The sequence below is a fragment of the Pollicipes pollicipes genome, unplaced genomic scaffold (genome assembly GCF_011947565.3).
Source record: "Pollicipes pollicipes isolate AB1234 unplaced genomic scaffold, Ppol_2.1 Scaffold_4740;HRSCAF=5597_pilon_pilon_pilon, whole genome shotgun sequence".
Taxonomy (NCBI): domain Eukaryota; kingdom Metazoa; phylum Arthropoda; class Thecostraca; order Pollicipedomorpha; family Pollicipedidae; genus Pollicipes; species Pollicipes pollicipes.
The window spans coordinates 21,606,671-21,627,025 of record NW_023596545.1 but is presented as its reverse complement, the minus strand read 5'-3'; the positions used below and the strand labels follow the sequence as shown (position 1 = coordinate 21,627,025).

Sequence of the window (20,355 nt, the reverse complement as noted above, 5' to 3'; positions counted from 1 at the left end):
AAGGCAGGATTGTGCCCATGGCGCAGCGCCCCGGACCAGGCAACAGATGGGACCTGGTGTTTGGCGTGGAGGCTGACCTGCAACCGGGTCCGGAGCCGAGCTGTGACTCAGTGGCGTCACTAAGCCGAGCTGTGGCGCAGTGCTGTCACTGAGCCGAGCTGTGGCGCAGTGCCGTCACTAAGCCGAGCTGTGACTCAGTGGCGTCACTAAGCCGAGCTGTGGCGCAGTGCCGTCACTAAGCCGAGCTGTGGCGCAGTGCCGTCACTGAGCCGAGCTGTGGCGCAGTGCCGTCACTAAGCCGAGCTGTGATTCAGTGGCGTCACTAAGCCGAGCTGTGGCGCAGTGCTGTCACTGAGCCGAGGTGTGGCACAGTGCCGTCACTAAGCCGAGCTGTGACTCAGTGGCGTCACTAAGCCGAGCTGTGGCGCAGCACTGTCACTGAGCCGAGCTGTGGCGCAGTGCCGTCACTAAGCCGAGCTGTGGCGCAGTGTCGTCACTAAGCCGAGCTGTGACTCAGTGCCGTCACTAAGTCGAGCTGTGGCGCAGTGCCGTCACTGAGCCGAGCTGTGACTCAGTGGCGTCACTAAGCCGAGCTGTGGCGCAGTGCCGTCACTAAGCCGAGCTGTGGCGCAGTGCCGTCACTAAGCCGAGCTGTGACTCAGTGCCGTCACTAAGTCGAGCTGTGGCGCAGTGCCGTCACTGAGCCGAGCTGTGACTCAGTGGCGTCACTAAGCCGAGCTGTGGCGCAGTGCCGTCACTAAGCCGAGCTGTGGCGCAGTGCCGTCACTAAGCCGAGCTGTGACTCAGTGGCGTCACTAAGCCGAGCTGTGGCGCAGTGCCGTCACTAAGCCGAGCTGTGACTCAGTGCCGTCACTAAGCCGAGCTGTGACTCAGTGCCGTCACTAAGCCGAGCTGTGGCGCAGTGCCGTCACTAAGCCGAGCTGTGGCGCAGTGCCGTCACTAAGCCGAGCTGTGGCGCAGTGCCGTCACTGAGCCGAGCTGTGACTCAGTGGCGTCACTAAGCCGAGCTGTGGCGCAGTGCCGTCACTAAGTCGAGCTGTGGCGCAGTGCCGTCACTGAGCCGAGCTGTGACTCAGTGGCGTCACTAAGCCGAGCTGTGACTCAGTGGCGTCACTAAGCCGAGCTGTGGCGCAGTGCCGTCACTAAGCCGAGCTGTGGCGCAGTGCCGTCACTGAGCCGAGCTGTGACTCAGTGGCGTCACTAAGCCGAGCTGTGACTCAGTGGCGTCACTAAGCCGAGCTGTGGCGCAGTGGCGTCACTAAGCCGAGCTGTGACTCAGTGGCGTCACTAAGCCGAGCTGTGGCGCAGTGCCGTCACTAAGCCGAGCTGTGGCGCAGTGCCGTCACTGAGCCGAGCTGTGACTCAGTGGCGTCACTAAGCCGAGCTGTGACTCAGTGGCGTCACTAAGCCGAGCTGTGGCGCAGTGCCGTCACTAAGCCGAGCTGTGGCGCAGTGCCGTCACTGAGCCGAGCTGTGACTCAGTGGCGTCACTAAGCCGAGCTGTGACTCAGTGGCGTCACTAAGCCGAGCTGTGGCGCAGTGCCGTCACTAAGCCGAGCTGTGGCGCAGTGCCGTCACTGAGCCGAGCTGTGGCGCAGTGCCGTCACTAAGCCGAGCTGTGACTCAGTGGCGTCACTAAGCCGAGCTGTGGCGCAGTGCCGTCACTAAGCCGAGCTGTGACTCAGTGGCGTCAGTGGCCCCCAGGTCACTGTCTGTCGTTATGCACCGAATTGTTGTCACGATCGAGCACCCCCGGTCGCTTTCTGTCCCCCTCCCTGTCCTGTTCAAGCCCAGTTTAACCATCGGTCGCCCTTTGTCCAGTTTCTGGTTTTGTCTGTTGGTCACCAAGTCATTGTTGGGAGGGACACCGTTAGTTCATTTGATGCCCATTGTCCAAACACTGCCTCTCCATTAATTATTAACTGGCTACTGAATCGCCATTCACCGTCACTGTAGTTTCCGGTCACATTTTTGCCTGGCTCTTTACGGCCAATAGGCATGATCAGCCATCATCCATCATTAGCCCCTTAGCCGGCGTACTGCTATACATGGCATACAGCATAAAGCCATCATTTGGAGCTGTCCAGTCTTTTCAAATACAGCCCCTGGTAACCTGGTCGTATCTGGTCGCTGACATGCTGACGTATATGGCAAATTGAGGCGTTATCCAATGAATGCGGTGGCGGACGGCGGCGGCGGCGTCTCCTTCTGCCGCCGCCTCACCGCCGCCTGCCGTCCGCCGGCGGCGCTTTTGACTCCGCGCGGGCCGCGTGACTTCCGACGGCTCGCACTCGCAGCAATTGGGCGGCTCGCGCCAAGCTGGCCGCTACCGGCTGGGCTGTTTTGTTTGCCGCCCGCCTAACAAAAACGCCACAAGTCGTACACAAGACGCCGGCTCGCGGATTAAACAAATCTGGATCAAAGGGCCAGCCAAGCCCGCGACGCTGGTATGGGACTGCGGCTTTCGGAAACAAGGCTCCCTGAGGCGCTTATATTTCACGTTTATTTTTAGGGGCAGCGTCCCGCCACACGTCACCGCCCGGATGCTATATTGAGACCGGATAGGTTTATGACTGGATACGGAGGTTTGTCGCCCTGGCAGGCATGAGTAATAGGAAGAAGCTAAACGTTGTTCAAGCCCATATTAGTCACGATGCGCATTCAGCTTCCACAAAGCGTCACTATTTTAACTTAGCAATCATGCAGCTCAAACTGTCATAGTTTTGCGTTATGCAACATGCTCCTCGAAATCAGGGCGTCTGGCGCTGCGTTCTACCTTGGTGGGTGATGGGGCGGCGCCCGCCTGCCACGTGAATCACGCCTAGTTGGCGCTCTGGACACGTATTACGCCTCGACGTAAGTTGCGCCGCGTCCGGTTTAATCAGTGGGGCACAGGGTTCGCGCGGCCGGACTGACGGCGCCGCCGGGCTGGCCGGTCGACTGGCCGGAGTCCACACGGCTCAGCGCTCAGCCAGCTTCTCTGTCGAGTGGCTGGACGCGCCTCTGAACGGACCGTCATCTGTGCGCTGAACAATCCTGATAGCCGAACCACGTGTCTTTTGGCTGGAGAGACCGTGTTCGTTGACACGCCGCGCGACGGTCGGATGTTGGCTCTGTCGGTCCGCCGGTGCTGCTCAAACACAAGGGGAAGCCCGCGCACTCTCCCCAAGTGGATGTTCGCATCCACCGCGTGCAGACAGACCGCTGAATGGCGCGTGGTCGCCCCGCAATCACCTCCTCTGAAAATGTCCGCACAAATTGACGCTCGGCTTTTAAGGCTTCGCCTGCACGCGCGCGTTCCGCGCCGCCCTTGCGCGGGAGCTGAAGCCGGCGGCGGCGGCGTCAGACGCATCTCAACGGGGCCGACGAGCGCGTGTCGGCCGGCCGCGCTGCCGGAGGTCTCGCCTGTGCCAGGGCGAAGCTGCGGACACACCCGACACACCGCGGATCGGCCTCACGCCGCGGCTGACACCCGGCGGGGCGGCCTCACGCCGCGGCTGACACACGGCGGAGCGGCCTCATGCCGCGGCTGACACCCGGCGGGGCGGCCTCGCGCCGCGGCTGACACACGGCGGGGCGGCCTCATGCCGCGGCTGACACACGGCGGGGCGGCCTCACGCCGTGACCCGCCTGCCTACTTCGCACCGCTCTTGAGCGGCATGCAGGGTGCAGCGCACACCCGGGACGTGCCGCCGCCGGCCGAGACACACGAGCGGTGTCCGGATGCGCCGCCGCCGACGCGATCTATGAAGCCGCTCCCCGGAGTAATAATTTCCCCGCCGCATTTCTCGCGGCGGATCGAGTCGCGGCGGAACATAAATTTCAGCCGTCGTACAGGACGCCTTCGTGCTGAAACGAAACCGTCGGAGCCACTCAAGGGCAGGTGCGAGAAAGGGGATGAATATTCGGTGCGCTATTACTCTACGTCCCAGGCAACAGGAACAAGGCACATGTCAGTATAGAACTGCAATATGTATGTCGGATTTGATAAATGGTACATCCCCTTTTTGGTCTGCATGAAGACCGGTCATGTGGCAAAATTAGAGACATCGGTGTGCGCACTTAAAAAATATTGTGTGGCGTTCCTTCCATGCGTACCAACTGTGCTAGTTCCAGATCCACCGCCTGCAAACATTATGTGCATAACATTGACCATAAAAAGTTTATTTTTGTTGACTGTGGAAAGCCTCTGTGGAAAATGTCTCAGTAAACAGCTCCGTGAACATATGCGTGCAATCTACCAAGAATGCGGAACTACCAAACTGCGACGGACCTTAGAGCTGACTTCACTGCTCACGCCCTTCACCTTCCGTTGAGCTGACGGGCTTGAAGCTGACTGCTGCTCATGAGAGCGCAGTAACAGCATCACGCAGGGCTGTCTTCGCTGCTAATGTAGTACCTGGAATCTTATATTACTGCAATGGGCGATTAAGTCATTTCATTTGGGTATGCCAATTCAAGATAAAGAGGATGTACACAAAGAGGATATATATATATATACATATATATATATATATATATATATATATATATATATATATATATATGTCTGTGTGTGTGTTTGCGTGTGTTTATATATTTACTGATTGCGATTCCGTCACTGTCTTAGATTTTCAATGGCCATAGTTTGCCTGAAAGGGAATAACTAGATGACATGCTTGGTTCTATTTTCCGCCTCCACCAGATACAGCACCTGCACTGATTGTGAATGATTAATGTTCTGAGTGTTTTGTTGGCACTGTAATTGTTCAAGCGAGGCATATGCTGGTGTAAATAACTATTTCTGTCTGTAATGGTTTGTCTATAATCAGCACGTCTCCCATGTCCGTCTGCTCTCGGGCCCTCTGAGGACGTCTCCCATGTCCGACTCCTCTCAGGCTGTCTGAGGACGTCCTTCGTCCGCGTTTCAGATCCAGGACGTGGATATATTCGTGGGCAGCGTAGACGGATCCTTGCGTAGCCGGCACGAACAGGAACGGCTCAGCGAGATTATCGGCAGGATTGACAGCTACGACTGTGTGGTGAGTGGTCAGCCGAGGAGCCCAGACTGTCGCCGTCAGAGTCCTCCATACGGAGACGGCGTGGTGTCTCTGGAGGTCACGACACCGCAACCACGCCACGGCCCTATGACTGCCGAGAGCTGGTCATCTTGTCATCCCAGCTTCGCGACGATCGCTCACGGTAACCAGCCGAGTAGGACGTGCCGTCGGTGATGACGGCGCTGCACACAGTGTCTGGTGGCTCGTCCGGCCCTGGACGTTCCACTCCTCCACGCTCTGTGTGGCAGCGGCTCACTGTTCGCAGTTTCCTGTTGACTCGAGAGTGTACTCGTGCCAGGTGTATGCTCCCCGCAGAAACACGTCCGCTTCTCGCAGCATCTATTCACGCCCGCGAGGTGATTCCGCCTGGCCTGGCGGCGGCCGGATGCGGCGGCGGGCTCGCGCTGCGGCCAGACCGCCACACGGCACTATTTGTTCCGGGTGGCATCAGTAGCCGGTCTCAGGCTTGCTCGTTATTGCGCGCCTGGCAGGGACAGCGGGGGAGAGTCATCAGTCCCGTCGCAGCCATGCATAATGTGGTTATCATGTCCGCATCGAGAGCCAGTGAGGTGAAACCGACGACATCATCCCCTGATTAGATCGGCTGGGTAGTTGATGCGTCACAGGGAGGCGAGTGATACGTCAGAGAGTGGCAGGTGATTCGTCACAGAGAGGCGAGTGATACGTCAGAGAGTGGCAGGTGATTCGTCACAGAGAGGCGAGTGATACGTCAGAGAGTGGCAGGTGATTCGTCACAGAGAGGCGAGTGATACGTCAGAGAGTGGCAAGTGATGCGGTCACAGAGAGGCGAGTGATACGTCAGAGAGTGGCAGTGATCGTCACAGAGGGAGTGATTATCGTCAGAGAGTGGCAGGTGATTCGTCACAGAGAGGCGAGTGATACCGTCAGAGAGTGGCAGGTGATGCGTCACAGAGAGGCGAGTGATACGTCAGAGAGTGGCAGGTGATTCGTCACAGAGAGGCGAGTGATACGTCAGAGAGTGGGCAGGTGATGCGTCACAGAGTGGCGAGTGATACGTCAGAGAGTGGCAGGTGATGCCGTCACAGAGTGGCGAGTGATACGTCAGAGAGTGGCAGGTGATTCGTCACAGAAGAGCCAGTCGAGTCGTAATTTTCGTTCCGACCCAGTCCATACATGTCGCAAGCCATGGCGGGGCTAGCTGACGTGGCCAATTGACCTTGGTGCTTTTTCGTGCCCTTGATTTTCTTGTACACGCTGTTTCGCTGAAATATGAAACGGTGATTTTGTCCTTGTGTTCCACGCTCCAATACTAGTGTTTGACTATTTTTGAACCACTACATTAGTATCCAATGTCGGTTTGATTGTTCACCACCGTATCTTGAATGACAGGCATGCGATTTCATTTTCAACTGCTGCATTTTCCACTGACCCCTACGCACGAAGCAGCTGTGAAGCCTGTGGCGTAACGACCTTCGAGTTCCTCGCGTCGATGGCTGATATACCATTGCTGGGGGTTCGGGCGTCACCGCTTAGCGGGCAGGTGACCTGTGCTGTCATGTGGGCGATACCGCTGAGGGGGCAGGTGACCTGTGCTGTCATGTGGGCGTCACCGCTGAGCCGGCAGGTGACCTGTGCTGTCGTACGGTGGTCACCGCTGAGCCGGCAGGTGACCTGTGCTGTCATGTGGGCGTCACCGCTGGGCCGGCAGGTGACCTATGCTTACCTGTGCTGTCGTGCACAGGATACCAAGGACGACGAGCTGGAGCGGGCGACGCGGCCGCACCTGTCACTGGACCTCACCTGCCCCATGCCAGGCTGCGGCGAGACGCACCGGCGCTACCTGCTATTTGAGGGCGAGCTGAAGCTGCGCGACCACGTCACCTCAAAGGTGAGCACGGCTGCCCGGAGGTGGCGTCAGCTTCGGGGCGGGAGTTATCGCGGGCGGGGCCGTCCCACGGAAACTCTATCGCGGGCGGGGCCGTCCCACGGAAACTCTCTATCGCGGGCGGGGCCGTCCCACGGAAACTCTCTATCGCGGGGGCGGGGCCGCCCCACGGAAACTCTCTATCGCGGGCGGGGCCGTCCCACGGAAACTCTCTATCGCGGGGGCGGGGCCGCCCCACGGAAACTCTCTCGCCCGCATCAGGTCAGAGCTTGGGCGGCCGAAGCCACGCGGCATCGGGCAAATCAGGATCAGAGCTTGGGCGGCCGAAGCCACGCGGCATCGGGCAAATCAGGATCAGAGCTTGGGCGGCCGAAGCCGCCCGGCATCGGGCAAATCAGGTCAGAGCTTGGGCGGCCGAAGCCACGCGGCATCGGGCAAATCAGGTCAGAGCTTGGGCGGCCGAAGCCGCCCGGCATCGGGCAAATCAGGGTCAGAGTTTGGGCGGCCGAAGCCGCCCGGCATCGGGCAAATCAGGATCAGAGCTTGGGCGGCCGAAGCCGCCCGGCATCAAGCAAATCAGGATCGCTCTTTAGAGGCTCCGGGCATCTCCAGAGCGAACGCTTTTGACAGGGGAAAAAAATCCCACAAATTTCAAAACAAATCTATCAGAACCTTTGCTTCACCCGGTCGTGAATAAGTCATGCTAAGACGTGAAATATGACTAGTGGTAGACTGCGGACACGGCGGCATAACAGCCGATCTCGGGAATAGCTTCAGTCCGGGATGGTCGTTGTTCTGATGTCATATTACGAACAGAAATAACCTGTTCGGCCATTGGTGGATTGGAAACACGGTTTATCGTTTGTTGGCCCTGTTTATGTGTCCAATTATTTTTAATATGCTGATTAAGCGTGATTTCACCGTACCAATTTCAATGCTCACTTTCAAGGCTCACCAGGCGGGCTCGCGGATGACAACGCTTTACAGCATCCTCCCCCCCCCCCTCCCCCATTCCCACCACCCCCACTCTACGTCACCCTCACCGCCTTCCACTCCCACCATCCCTACTCTACCTTACCCTCACCGCCCCCCCCCCCCCCCTCCCTTCTCTGTGCGCGCGGCGAGGCACCTAAGGGAGAGGCCTCCTACGTCGGTCGCATCATTCGGATGTCAACTGTATCTTGCCCCTGGACTCATTTCCCATTTAGCAAATTTAGAAAGGTCGGCGGGTGGAGTTGAGCACTGCGTTATGACATCCGCCGCTCCCAACTGCGGATTACGTCCCTCCTGTTGTCTCCAGTACCCCACCTCAGTTGCGAGTCCTGCGAACCCCGTCCCTCCTGTTGTCCCCGGTGCCCCACCTCAGTTGCGAGTCCTGCGGACTCTGTTCCTCCTGTTGCCCCCGGTGCCCCACCTCAGTTGCGAGTCCTACGAACCCCGTCCCTCCTGTTGTCCCTGGTGCCCCACCTCAGTTGCGAGTCCTGCGGACTCTGTTCCTCCTGTTGCCCCCAGTGCCCCACCTCAGTTGCGAGTCCTTACTCTCCCGCTTGCGGACCCCGTCCCTTCCGTTGTCCCCGGTGCCCCACCTCAGCTGCGGGTCCTTGGGAGTGTCCCGCACTCCGGCCTGATGTCTCTATTACCTCGATCGCGCCGCTGATGATGCTATCAGCGGCTTGGGCGCCGACGCGAGCGCGCGCGGCCCGTGCCCGCTCGCGTCCGGCCGTGTCGCCGGGGCGCTGATTGAACTGGCGAGCGCCGACGGACGCCGGTCGATGTCCGCCGGCTCAACTGGGTCATCTCGACCGCATCTGGGTCGCACTCAGGTCGCCCGGCGGTGGGAGGGTATAGGGGCCCTGGCCTCCCGGTCCGATACGCTGAAGCGCTGGCCGATTGGTAGACGTCTGGCTGATGGCGGCGCGTGCCCCGAGCATACTGTCCGGACACTGCCGGGACACTGCCGGGACACTGCCGGGACACTGCCGGGACACTGCCGGGACACGGGGCGCCTCGCCGGGTCAGCCGGTCTGGTGGCGGCGCGTGCCCCGGGCACACTGCCGGGACACAGCCGGGACACCGAAGGACCCGCCGGGTCGGTCGGTCTAATGGCGGCGCGTGCCCCGGGCGCACTGCCGGGACACTGCCGGGACACCGAGGGACTCGCCGGGTCGGTCGGTCGAGCTATCACCAGGCGCTGGCCGCTGGCCTCGCACAGAGTTCCCCGTTCTGCAGCCACGTGACTGGCGATGCAGTTTTCTGATATTGGTTGGCTGGCTGCCGCGGATTTATTTGTATTCGCAGAAAGCAGCGTCGAGTTCGTGGCGTGCTTCAGCCCTTGTGGCTCCTCAGAGCGTCGCAGTTCATAGTCTCGGAGACCGCACGCGTGGGACCGCAATCTGTTCCGCGATGTTTTTCCCGGCATCTCTGTCGTTCTTTGGAGCCAGCCTCCCCAACATTTCGCCAGCCAGTTGGCTTTTTCATTTTGTGCATCTAACCATTCTAGACATACGGCGGCACATTTTTTTCAGCGTCCCGCCTTCGTGGGTGTGGGTCCACGGGCTTTGTTATAACCGCTTTGTTTTTCAGAGCCATTGTCGGGCCAACAATTAGTGCAGCCATGCTGCAAACAGCGAGTGGCTTTAATTACGAGCCGTCTGGGAGACGGCGCATTCTATCCCGAGTTTATGGGCGGACGGACGGATGTGGCGCCCTGCCGACGCAGCGGTCCAATCTCACCAGGCAAACTTGGCCACGTCGGCGTTGAGGAGGTGGCGAGATTGCTCCAGAAATGGGTTCAGGATATGTCGCCTTGGGTGCTCTCCCTGTGATGAAAAGAGCCACGGATGAGTCTTCTAAAAGACGCGTTTGTTTGAAGGTGATGAAGAGTAGATTACGTCGGCCTGTTGAACCGCACGTACGTGTTTTACGAAGGTCGTGTCCTATTTTTTGTTAGACTTTAATAAGCTTGTGAGCGGGAGTAACAAGTTCAGAACTGATACTAGGTGTAACAAAAAAGCAAATGATCTCCAGAACAAGCTAACACTTTTTCTCCCTGTTCGTGGTGGTGACAGCGCTTATGTACTGTGGTGTGTATCATGATTCATCGCGCCACTCTTCACATTGGTGCGTTACTCATGCGACATGAAGTCATCTACTGGCATGGCGGTGTTAGATATCGTTGCCTTACACTGCCGCTTCCGGGCTAAGACATCAGCATGGCCGTTGCACGAGGTCCGCTGCAGCGACGGCATCTGCTGTGGGACGGTGAGTCTGGCGGACGGGGTCGGCCGCCAGCTGGTGACCGCCGCCCGGCGCTCCGTCGGCGGTGCCGCGTCGCCTATCCGGTCCGGCTCGGGTCGCCCAGGACTCAGACCCTGTGACCCCAGCTGGATACGACCGGCACGGGCCGCACCGTAATCAACCGTTTCAGGCGGCTACGGGGCTTTGTGACGGCCGAGGCTGCCAGACAGGCCCGACGAGTGGATCTGGAGCTATTGGTGACGCTAAGATGACGCTTGGATATGCATCACCCTCTGCATCCAGCACACGAGATGTTCTTTCGAGATCACTGGACATTTGACTTTAGCTAGGTTGAGTCGAATTGGCTCTGAACGCATCCCAGTTTGTATTGGTTCACGGTGAAGTTAGTAATCTTTGATAATTTGGAGAGGGTCGGAGTTTGAGTTTGGACATGCTAAGAATTGACATAAATATCGATTTAAAGGCGCTTGACTTGATTTAACAAGTCTCCGTGGCAGCAAATCAAACGGTATGTTTCTAGTTCGCTGTCTTTTTGTCAAAACATAAGGATGGCGTCGCGACGGTGCAGTTCTCTCCGCCAGCCTATGCTCTCGTAAATCCCCCCAGCCCATGCTGACCCTGCAGACCCTGCTGCCCCACAGCCACTGCCCGCTTCCTTTCCCTGCCCCGCCGTCTGGGGGTCCGCCGCCCTTCCGCTACCGTCCTACCGCCGCCTTCCCACGAGTCACGGTGGCCGCTGCCGCCGCTTATCTTGCTGCTACCACCAGGGGGTTGACGCTGCCTCCTCTCCGCCAGGTGGAAAGTTGCGCTGCTTCTCTTCAGGACATGTGTCGTCTGCAAGCCGCTGACGAAGAAGGGCGACAAGGTGCGCGTCATACGGCAGCCTTACGTCATCGTTCCCGCCTTGCTGGTTGCAGGAGGCGGCACAAAGACGCGGCGCTCGCTCTGCGTCTTACCTCAACGAGTATCAGTCGGCCACGGCGGCGTTCACGCTCTACTGCTCCGAGGCCAACACTGCAAGGTGGGTCAAGCTCGCCGCCTCTCTGGTGGCCAGGTGTTCTGGTGAGGGGGAGGGGGGGGGGCGGTCCCGTGCCAGAGTCGGGCCAGATGATGCCATGTTTGGTGGCCCGTCTCGTTTGGTCTGTGGCCGAACGAACTTTGCTAGTTGTTACTTGTCCACTGAGTACAAAATATGTGTTGGTTCGGCATGAACTTAGTGGCTCCGTTGTACCACTCTATTACAGTTTGACACAATATGACAAAGTTGAAGTGGCAAAGGCTACAGGACACCCGGTAATGCCAAGCCTTGTTCGGTTGACACTCTCAAAGCCATGCATGATTCACAGGGATGAGTAACCCTAGAAAGTGCTGCAAACTCTGTCGAGCCTTCACAACTTGACAGCGAATGTCTCTGCGGCGATTGGCAGCAACATCCATAGCTGATAGTGGGTCATTGGTGCTGACTTAACTGATTTGGTGCATGTTAAGACATTGTCTATATCGCGCATTACAAATGTTCCAAATCGTGCCGGTTCATACAGGAAACTTCTCTTATTAGCTAAGTCGGTCCGGGATCTGCCTGAATGAAATATGTACTCGCACACAGGGGTGTAGTTTGGGGGACTTCAGTCTTACAAGCTGAAGCTGCTGCCTTTCCTCCCCCCCCCCCCCCCCCCATCGAGTGGAAGTTGGGCAAAATCCGGTGAAAAGCCCGTTTGTTGGCATAGTTTCGGGGAAAACCGCATCTTTTTCACCGTCTTCCCCCAATTTATTTTGTGAAACTACGTCCCTGCCTGATGATGTTAAGCTTTAAAGATCCCCCTCCCCCCCCCCCCCCCCTCCAGCTGCAATCGTGAGACGGTCGAGGGTCGTGAAACCTACCCTGGTTCTCACGCAGGATTTGTGGTGACACTTTTCCGTGTATAGACCTTAACAGAAAAGATGCGAATGTGCATTTGGCTCCCGTCATACCTTGCTACCATCGCCCATACCTTGCTACCATCGCCCCCAAATTGTGTGAACCAATGACCGCGCCTTCGGTAGAGCTGGGTGGACTGGGTGAAGAAGGCGCAGGAGAAGTATCGTGAGGCTCGCCTGGCTACCATCAACCAGGAGTACGTGTTCTACGACGACGATGACGAGCTGGAGCTCCCGGCCAGTGCCTTGCTGACTTCGCGCAGTCCACGGGGCAGCAGCCGGACCAGCCGCGTCCCCAGCCTGATCCACTCACACAGGTCAGTCACCCCTGCTGCCGTCCTTACTTAATCCAATAACACAGGTCAGTCACTCTTGCTGCCGTCCGTGCCTGATCCAATTACACGGGTCAGTCGCCCCTGCTGCCTCCCGTGCCTGATCCACTCACACAGATCAGTCGCCCCTGCTGCCTTCCGTGCCTGGTCCACTCACACAGGTCAGTCGCCCCTGCCGCCTTCCGTGCCTGATCCACTCACACAGGTCAGTCGCCCCTGCTGCCGTCCGTGCCTGATCCACTCACACAGGTCAGTCACCCCTGCCGCCTTCCTTGCCTGATCCACTCACACAGGTCAGTCACTCCTGCTGCCTTCCGTGCTGCACTACTAAACATGTTTCAGATGTGATGCCCGCCTACCAGGAAGCGGCGTGACAACGACTGGCTTCGCACGGTGTTCCTAACGCCGGCTCTGTCGTCGTCTTGCAGCAGCTCGATGGACAACAGCGACCCGAGCGGCACGTCGAGCGTACTAACGGTTCAGACGAGCCCCGCCAGAGCGGTGCTGGCGGCGGCCGAGGAGCGGCTGAACCTTCCCGAGCGCTCCTCGTCGGAGGACAACCCGTCTGCCAAGCTGAAAGGCTCGCTCAGCCCTCGGGCAGAGAGGTAGGTCGTCGTACGCTCGTCCAGCTGAACAATCACCTAGTGAACCTTAGCGTGGTGCACGCGGCACTGAGACGCCGTTCCTCTCGCCAATAATCGCCGGCATTGTTATCGACACACGTGCAGTGGCTGGTGTGGTTGTGTATCAGTGGCTGGGCCGACCGCCGTCCCATCGACACACGAGCAGCGGCGCTGGTGTGACTGTGTATCAGTGGTTGGGCCGACCGCCGTCCCATCGACACACGAGCAGCGGCGCTGGTGTGACTGTGTATCAGTGGCTGGGCCGACCGCCGTCCCAACACCGTCTCACCGCCTGCGGCATCCGGCAGGCGGCCGATCCTGCGCTCGGTGGGCTCGACGCCGAACCAGTTGTCGGTGCTGACGCACCTGACGCCGGCCGGCCAGTCGCTGCCCAACCTGTCGGCCGAGGTGGCGCATTCGCTGTCGGTGCCACCGCAGCGGACGCTCAATCCGGCGCAGCGCGGCGTGACGTACCCGCCGCTGTCGCCACGCACTCTGCGCCGCAGTCCGGCCGTGCAGCCGCCGCCACCGCGCAACCCACCGCTGTCACGTGCCCATCACGTGACGGCCGACGGCGGCAGCTCACCACCGCCGCCGGCGCCCTCGCTGCCGCCGCCTCCGCCGCCACCGCCGGCCGCCGCCAACCCGGGTGAGCGCGGTACGAGAGAGATCGATACCTGGGCTGTGCAAGGAAACCGTTGTTGGCTCTGGCTTATATCATGGTGTGGCGATGCGAATTACCTTAGCGGATCATGAACTCAGGGGATGTCATTGCGGCGTTCGTCATATCTGGCCCCCTCCCGCCATAATGATGAATTTGAGCTCGGTGCTCCGTCTCATCTGACGTCAGCCATTTGGCCGACTGCGGAGAGAAATCTGCAAGAAGGTTCCGCGTCTTTCGAAAACGCCTGGTGTTCCCGAGCAGATTGGAATAGCTACATCGATTGCGTACAGTTCCCGGGGCTAAGGCGGTGCACGTGTCGCGGGCGGTGCACGTGTCCGTCCCTGATGGTCTGACACGGCACCCGGCTCGTTAGCGGCCGCTGCCGCCAGCTCCAGCCGCCGGCACCATTACAGAGTGCCGTGTTTGTGTGCGCGGGTGTCCCGCTAGCGGCGGACTCGGGTCCCGCTAGCGGCAGACTCGGGTCCCGCTAGCGGCAGACTCGGGTCCCGCTAGCGGCAGACTCGGGTCCCGCTAGCGGCAGACTCGGGTCCCGCTAGGCGGCAGACTCGGGTCCCGCTGGCGGCAGACTCGGGTCCCGCTAGCGGCAGACTCGGGTCCCGCTGGCGGCAGACTCGGGTCCCGCTAGCGGCAGACTCGGGTCCCGCTAGCGGCAGACTCGGGTCCCGCTAGCGGCAGACTCGGGTCCCGCTGGCGGCAGACTCGGGTCCCAGGAGCCGAGCGTCCTGCCTGGTGTGCTCCGAGCTATTGTCGGCCCTGCTCGGCGCTGGAGGGCATCGATAGGTCGAACCTGCTATTTCTCAAAGCGGCAGGCTTCCCCGCCCCAAACCCATGTAAAGCGACAGTTTCCCCCGCCCCAAACCCATGTCAAGCTGTAGGCTCTACCACCCCAAACCCATGTCAAGCGGCAGGCTCCCCACCCTATACTCATGTAAAGCGGTGGGCTCCATCGACCCAAACCCATATAAAGCGGAAGGCTACCCCGTCCCAAACCCACGCTTCTCTGCATAAGGACTTTGTTCTGTCGCCAATCAAGCATTACTTTTGCGACACAATTGCACCGACGAGTGATGTGGACTACCCGGTACGTCCGCCCGTGACGCCAGCGCCCCGGTCCGTGCCGTGGGATGACCCTGGTCCCGCTCGGCCGACAGGCGCGACCGCCGAGCCGGAGGACACCGAGGTGGACGGCGACGGTCGCAGTCGGCGGCACTCGCGCGACCGCCTCGAGAGTCGTCGCTACCACACGGCCGGTGCCATCGAGGACATCAAGGTGGGACACGTGGTGGGACGGTGGGACACGTGGTGGGACAGGTGGGACACGTGGTGGGACGGGGGGACGGAGGCGCCGCGCGAGTGACTATGCCACTAGTGACTATGACCACTCTGTGACTATGCTTTCGGGGCTGTCCGTCTCGACTGTGTTGCCTTGCGTCCTCCGATGGTATGCGACGATGAACCTTCCTGTGTCATTGATCTTGTGATCTATACCCAGACAGTAGTATGTTGGCGTATTCTTATCTAGTTCCTAGTGAACATCTAGGTTCTGCCCCACACTAATGCCTCTGGCTTTGTGGCATCTTCAGACGTACCTGAGCACGTCGAGGTGTTTCTCGGTCCCGCCTGCAGCTGTGCATTACCCGCCTGTTTGCGCTTAACCCGAATGATACCGCACAGCTCGTTTTCCGCGCTGAGATCCGCCCTGACGCATCCAACCACGCACGGCACTGGTTATACACCGCACCCGACACCGAAACCGGAGACTGTTGCGGCTCAGCAGCGGGGCTCAGTGGTGGGAGTTAGCCTGCCGATGGTGTCAGGCCAGCCGTCCCTGACACCGTCAGCCGGTGGTTCACCCTGACGTCGGCTGGGTCGGCGACTCACCACTGACTTGCACCGTATGGGTGTCACACACGCGATCCTTGCTATCGCAGAAGCAGGAGGCCCGGGACGCCAGCATACACAAGCGCCTCTCGTGGAACTGTGGGCAGCAGCAGCCACCGCCGCCGCATATGGGACGGCAGAGCCAGGCGCTCAAGGGCGGCCGACACGGCACCACTTGCCTCAGGTGAGGTCTCACGTGGCTCGATGGTACCACCTCCCGCAGGGGAGATCTCACGTGGCTCGATGGTACCACCTCCCGCAGGGGAGATCTCACGTGGCTCGATGGTACCACCTCCCGCAGGGGAGATCTCACGTGGCTCGGAGAGTACCCCCTCTCTCCTTGGAGGTATCACGTGGCTCGGAGGGTACCATCTCTCTCAGGAGAGAGCTAACGTGGCTCGGAGGCTACCACCTACCGCAGGGGAGGTCTCACGTGGCTCGGAGGGTACCATCTCTCTCAGGGGAAGTCTCACGTGGCTCGGAGGGTACCATCTCTCTCAGGGGAGGTCTCACGTGGCTCGGAGGGTACCATCTCTCTCAGGGGAAGTCTCACGTGGCTCGGAGGCTACCACCTCCCGCAGGGGAGGTCTCACGTGGCTCGAAGGCTACCACCTCCCGCAGGGGAGGTCTCACGTGGCTCGAAGGGTACCACGTCTCCAGGGGAGGTCTCGCGCGGCTCGAAGGGTATCTCATCTTACTCAGGTGAATGTCACACAGGGGTCGACGGGTAGCGGACATGATGCCGCATGATTTATTAGGGGCTTACAAGCCGTTACTATGCGAGATGTTAACGCCTGATACCATTTGAAGCTAATTGTCAGCTGTGATCTCAGCTGGGGTCAGCTTCACGCTTTCTTGCAGTGCCAAGAAACAAAAAGATTCTTGTCGACTTGACCATGCCAACCCCACCTATTTTGTTCACTGTGTCACCGCATGGCTCGTCTCCTTCGCTTGACGCCTCGCCGTGTTCGCCGCAGCTCCGACAGCGTGCACAGCAGCAGTGGTGTGAGCAGCGTCAACAGTCTGCATCTGAGCATTGGCTCAGAGTTTGAGGAGGGGCTGCTCGGCGAGGACCTTGACGAGGCGCTGACAGCTGGTGAGCGCGCGACGGTGGCGCCGCCACGCAGGGCGGGCCGACACTGTGGTCAGCGATGTGGACCCCCTATGCTCCCGAATAATGGCTGGGTTGTATCGTTGGCGTTCGACGAATGCTGGCGGTCTGCCGGAGGACTGTCTGGTGGAAGCGTCGAAGCATGCAAATTTAAATTGGCGTCCGTTCTACGCACGCCGTGTCGCCCGTGCCATACATTATGAAGTCGAGGCACGTCGGATGGGTTCCGGGTAACCACTGGCTGCGCAACCACGCTCCGCGCCAGCTCGTGCTGACCGCCCTCTCTTTCCGCCCTGCAGAGACGGAAGAGAGCCAGACGATCGTGGAGGCGACGAATCTGGCGCAGCGTTTGAAGCTCAGCCCACACATATCGACCACGTACATCTCGGCCGACGAGCTGAGCTGCGCCGGCGTCTCATGTGTCTCGTCCAGCGTACAAAACACGGAGGTAAGCTGTCACTGGAGCAGCGGCGGCGGCTAAGGCCTGCCAGTGCCGCCTTGCCTCACCTCGCTGCGACGCCAGGCATTGTCGACTCTGGTGGCCAGTAAAGGTTTTAAGGCGTGTTTTGCGATACCATTCAGGATGTGATGGAATAATCATTCTAAGACGCGTTTCCATGCAGGTGTTTGGGGACCTCCAAGGTGTAATTTTGTTAAACCTCTTTTTAAAGCCGTGACGTTTCTTCATATCCCTGCAATGGGACTTAGCTTTTCACCAAGTGCGGGTTCACATCTAGTACTACACAAAGACGCTGTGTGTGGCTCGTGGCTCGGAGGGCGTGTTGCATTCTTCCGTCCTCTTTATAAAACCCAGTCCGCAAATCAGCTGGGCAGTGGACGCGCTCCCACGTCCCATTATCCGTGCCTCACGTCTCACGCCACGTCCCATTCTCCCTGCCTCACGTCTCACGCCACGTCCCATTCTCCCTGCCTCACGTCTCAGGCCACGTCCCATTCACCCTGCCCCATGTCTCACGCCACGTCGCATCTCACCATCGGCCCTGCGGTGCCGCAGAGCGGTGTCAAGATCGACATTTCGGAGGCGCCGGACGGCGTGCTCTCGCGGGTACAAATCACCGTCAACGACGGCTCGCCGGCGGGCGCGGCGGCGGCCGACGCCGACGCCGACGCGCCGCCCGCCAGCCCGGCCGACCAGTGGAACCAGTTCGAGTTTCTGCTCAGCGACAACACTATACGAGCATCGTAAATAGACGCAACTGGGAGGGCATCCAGTGTGAAAGCCGATTCTGCCCCCGCGGCAGCTGAGAATGTCGTGGATCGACTGCGTGCTTCTTTCGTTTGAACGCTTACTGCTAACATGACTTTGTGGTGTTTCGGTTGGTTTCGCTTTTCGCGCGAGCTACATTCTTCCAAAACGCACTTTGTTTTCAGCGTTCCTTATCAGTGACTCATGTTCTTGCCGTCTCCTAACCGTCAACTTCTGCTGTTCCAGGGACGTATGAGATAAGGAGCACCTAATTTAGCTAGCGTAGCGTCCTTGCGGCCGCACCGGCGGCTGCCTGGCCGCATCCACCGCGCCGACTCCAAAGTTTCGCTGTGATATGACCTTGTTTGTTTTATTTTCCGAGCCGGCCGCCGGCGCGAGCGCGGCGCCGCGCAGCGAGCCGTCGTGTTGCGTGTCGCCGGGACCGGAGGTGTGCGCGGGCGAGGCCCGCTGCAGCCGGGGGGCGGCGCGCCGGGGAGACCGCCCCGGCCGGCCGGCGAGCGGGGCGCGCCGCCCCCCGCAGCCACGCCTACCTCAGTCCGCACCGGTCGGCGCCGCGCGTTCGCCCCTCACATTCCAACCGGCATATCGAAGGGCGGCCAGTGGCACCGCTCAGTCCCGCATGACGAGGCGTGGCGCGCCGCTACACTGTATAGAGGGGCCGTCCGTCTTGTATATAAGTGCATTTGATTTGCTTAGCCAGGCACTCCGTGGGTGTCCCGTTTGTCAGTTGGCTTACACTGAGCCCGGTTGTAAACATGAAACGGCTGTATTATTCCGCGAATAAATATTAGTTCTAACTGCGCTGTCAATCGGCGACGTTGTTCGAAGCAGATCATCCACCTCCATGGAGCCTTCGCCTGAACTACTAAGGATATTCACACTCTTGCTGTGTCAGTCGGCGAATCTTTCGCTATGACAAGCGTTCCCACGCTTGCTTTGCTGCGCTCACTGAGAAAGCGTGGAATTTTGCATTCCCTATCTTTGCAGTTTGATTGAAGGTTTTGGCTGCCTTGGATGTTGAGATATGGTGCAAAACGTAAAGAAGGTTGGAAATGACCAAATCCATCGTGCTGGCTCGTGCATGCGTGACACACAGCACAGGCGACATGACAATTTATACCACGTGATTGTTCTTTCGATTCCCTATCAATGCATGCCACTTCCGAGCATATCCTTGCCCTGGGTGCCGAGATGTGGCATCACACGTTTAAGCCGGTGGAAGAGAGCAAAACTCGTATTACTGACCTGTGTGTGGGCCATACGTGGAATGTGGCACCCTGCATTTGTGATGCCATGGGATTTCCCGTTCGATGGCCTATCGCAGTGTGTTAGTCTCGTGTTACACGTGCCATAGGAGCGGAAATTTCGCGCCAAGCGTAAAAACCGACGAAATCAGCAAAGTACATTTGCATTGCTAATACGGGTGTCAATTTGTATTCCCTTTGGCGGGCCACTGCCCCCCCCCCCCCCCAATCTCCGATTTGGCTCATCCCCAACACTGAGTTTGGCCCCCAACCATCTGGAGCCAAAGTACAAGCAGGGCATTATAAATGGGGAATCAATTCTAAAGAAGGTTTTTACTAGCTGTTTAACAGGTGAAGGGAACAAAGAAAATGCACACTGCGATGTCATGTTCAGCTGAGTGCAGCTTACTGGGGTAGTCACACTGCAAAAACTTTGCTTTCGTAGCGTGTTCATTTAAGTGTTTTCTTTTTAGCATGATGCATGCTTTTACTTAGGCGATTAATAAGCCTTGTTGACCCTGATAAGGTTTTATGCTATTGTCTGAGTGCTTTGGTATTGTTCAGAGATGTTAAATTATCCACGGATTGCAGCAAGTTGCGTTATTTTGCCACGATGCGATACGGTGTCTTAGACAAAAACAAACCAGTCAAATGCTGGCATCCAGAAATGTTAACAATCTTTACTCTACAATGTTCAAAAGAACCGTTGAAATGTGCCAACCTCCAATTCGACGTGAATATCCCATGGAACAGTTACAAAAGCTTGACGACCGGCACCAACTGACAAACCAATAGCGGCAGTCATCCGATGATGACCACCAAAACAGCACTAGCCGTGTCAAGCATGCTGAACTCGAGTGCTGGGTTGTAGCCTGCAGCCCGTTTTATGGCTACCAGGCGGGGGTTTCCGGGGCAGCCAGCCCAGCCGCGCATACCAACCTACTCCCTTCACTCCCAAAGCGTCTAACAACGTCTGAGTCACATAACATCAAACCTGCGTTGATTGCCGAAACATGATTTTGACGATCGACGCCAAACAAAATGGCAATGATGCCCAACGAGATCTTCCGCCGAGGTAGAGCAAAGAAACGTATTGGATCAGTGCTGTAAATTCCTATTCATTTGGGTAGAAATTCAACTCTATTACGT

At 58.6% G+C, this 20,355-nt stretch overlaps 1 protein-coding gene across 1 annotated transcript in view; it reads left to right on the top strand.

The window, feature by feature from the left end:
* The window catches only part of LOC119098059 (pleckstrin homology domain-containing family G member 5), a gene marked incomplete in the record, with an annotated part of 243,696 nt that extends 225,306 nt beyond the window's left edge, over positions 1-18,390 (top strand). Inside the window, 12 exon segments of the mRNA XM_037220987.1 lie at positions 4,932-5,042; positions 6,784-6,930; positions 11,103-11,206; positions 12,231-12,419; positions 12,863-13,039; positions 13,366-13,706; positions 14,894-15,012; positions 15,674-15,807; positions 16,601-16,719; positions 17,034-17,182; positions 17,750-17,937; positions 18,188-18,390. Of these exon segments, the coding sequence (XP_037076882.1) occupies positions 4,932-5,042; positions 6,784-6,930; positions 11,103-11,206; positions 12,231-12,419; positions 12,863-13,039; positions 13,366-13,706; positions 14,894-15,012; positions 15,674-15,807; positions 16,601-16,719; positions 17,034-17,182; positions 17,750-17,937; positions 18,188-18,197 (1,788 nt within the window).
* Positions 18,391-20,355: the final 1,965 nt, after the last annotated feature.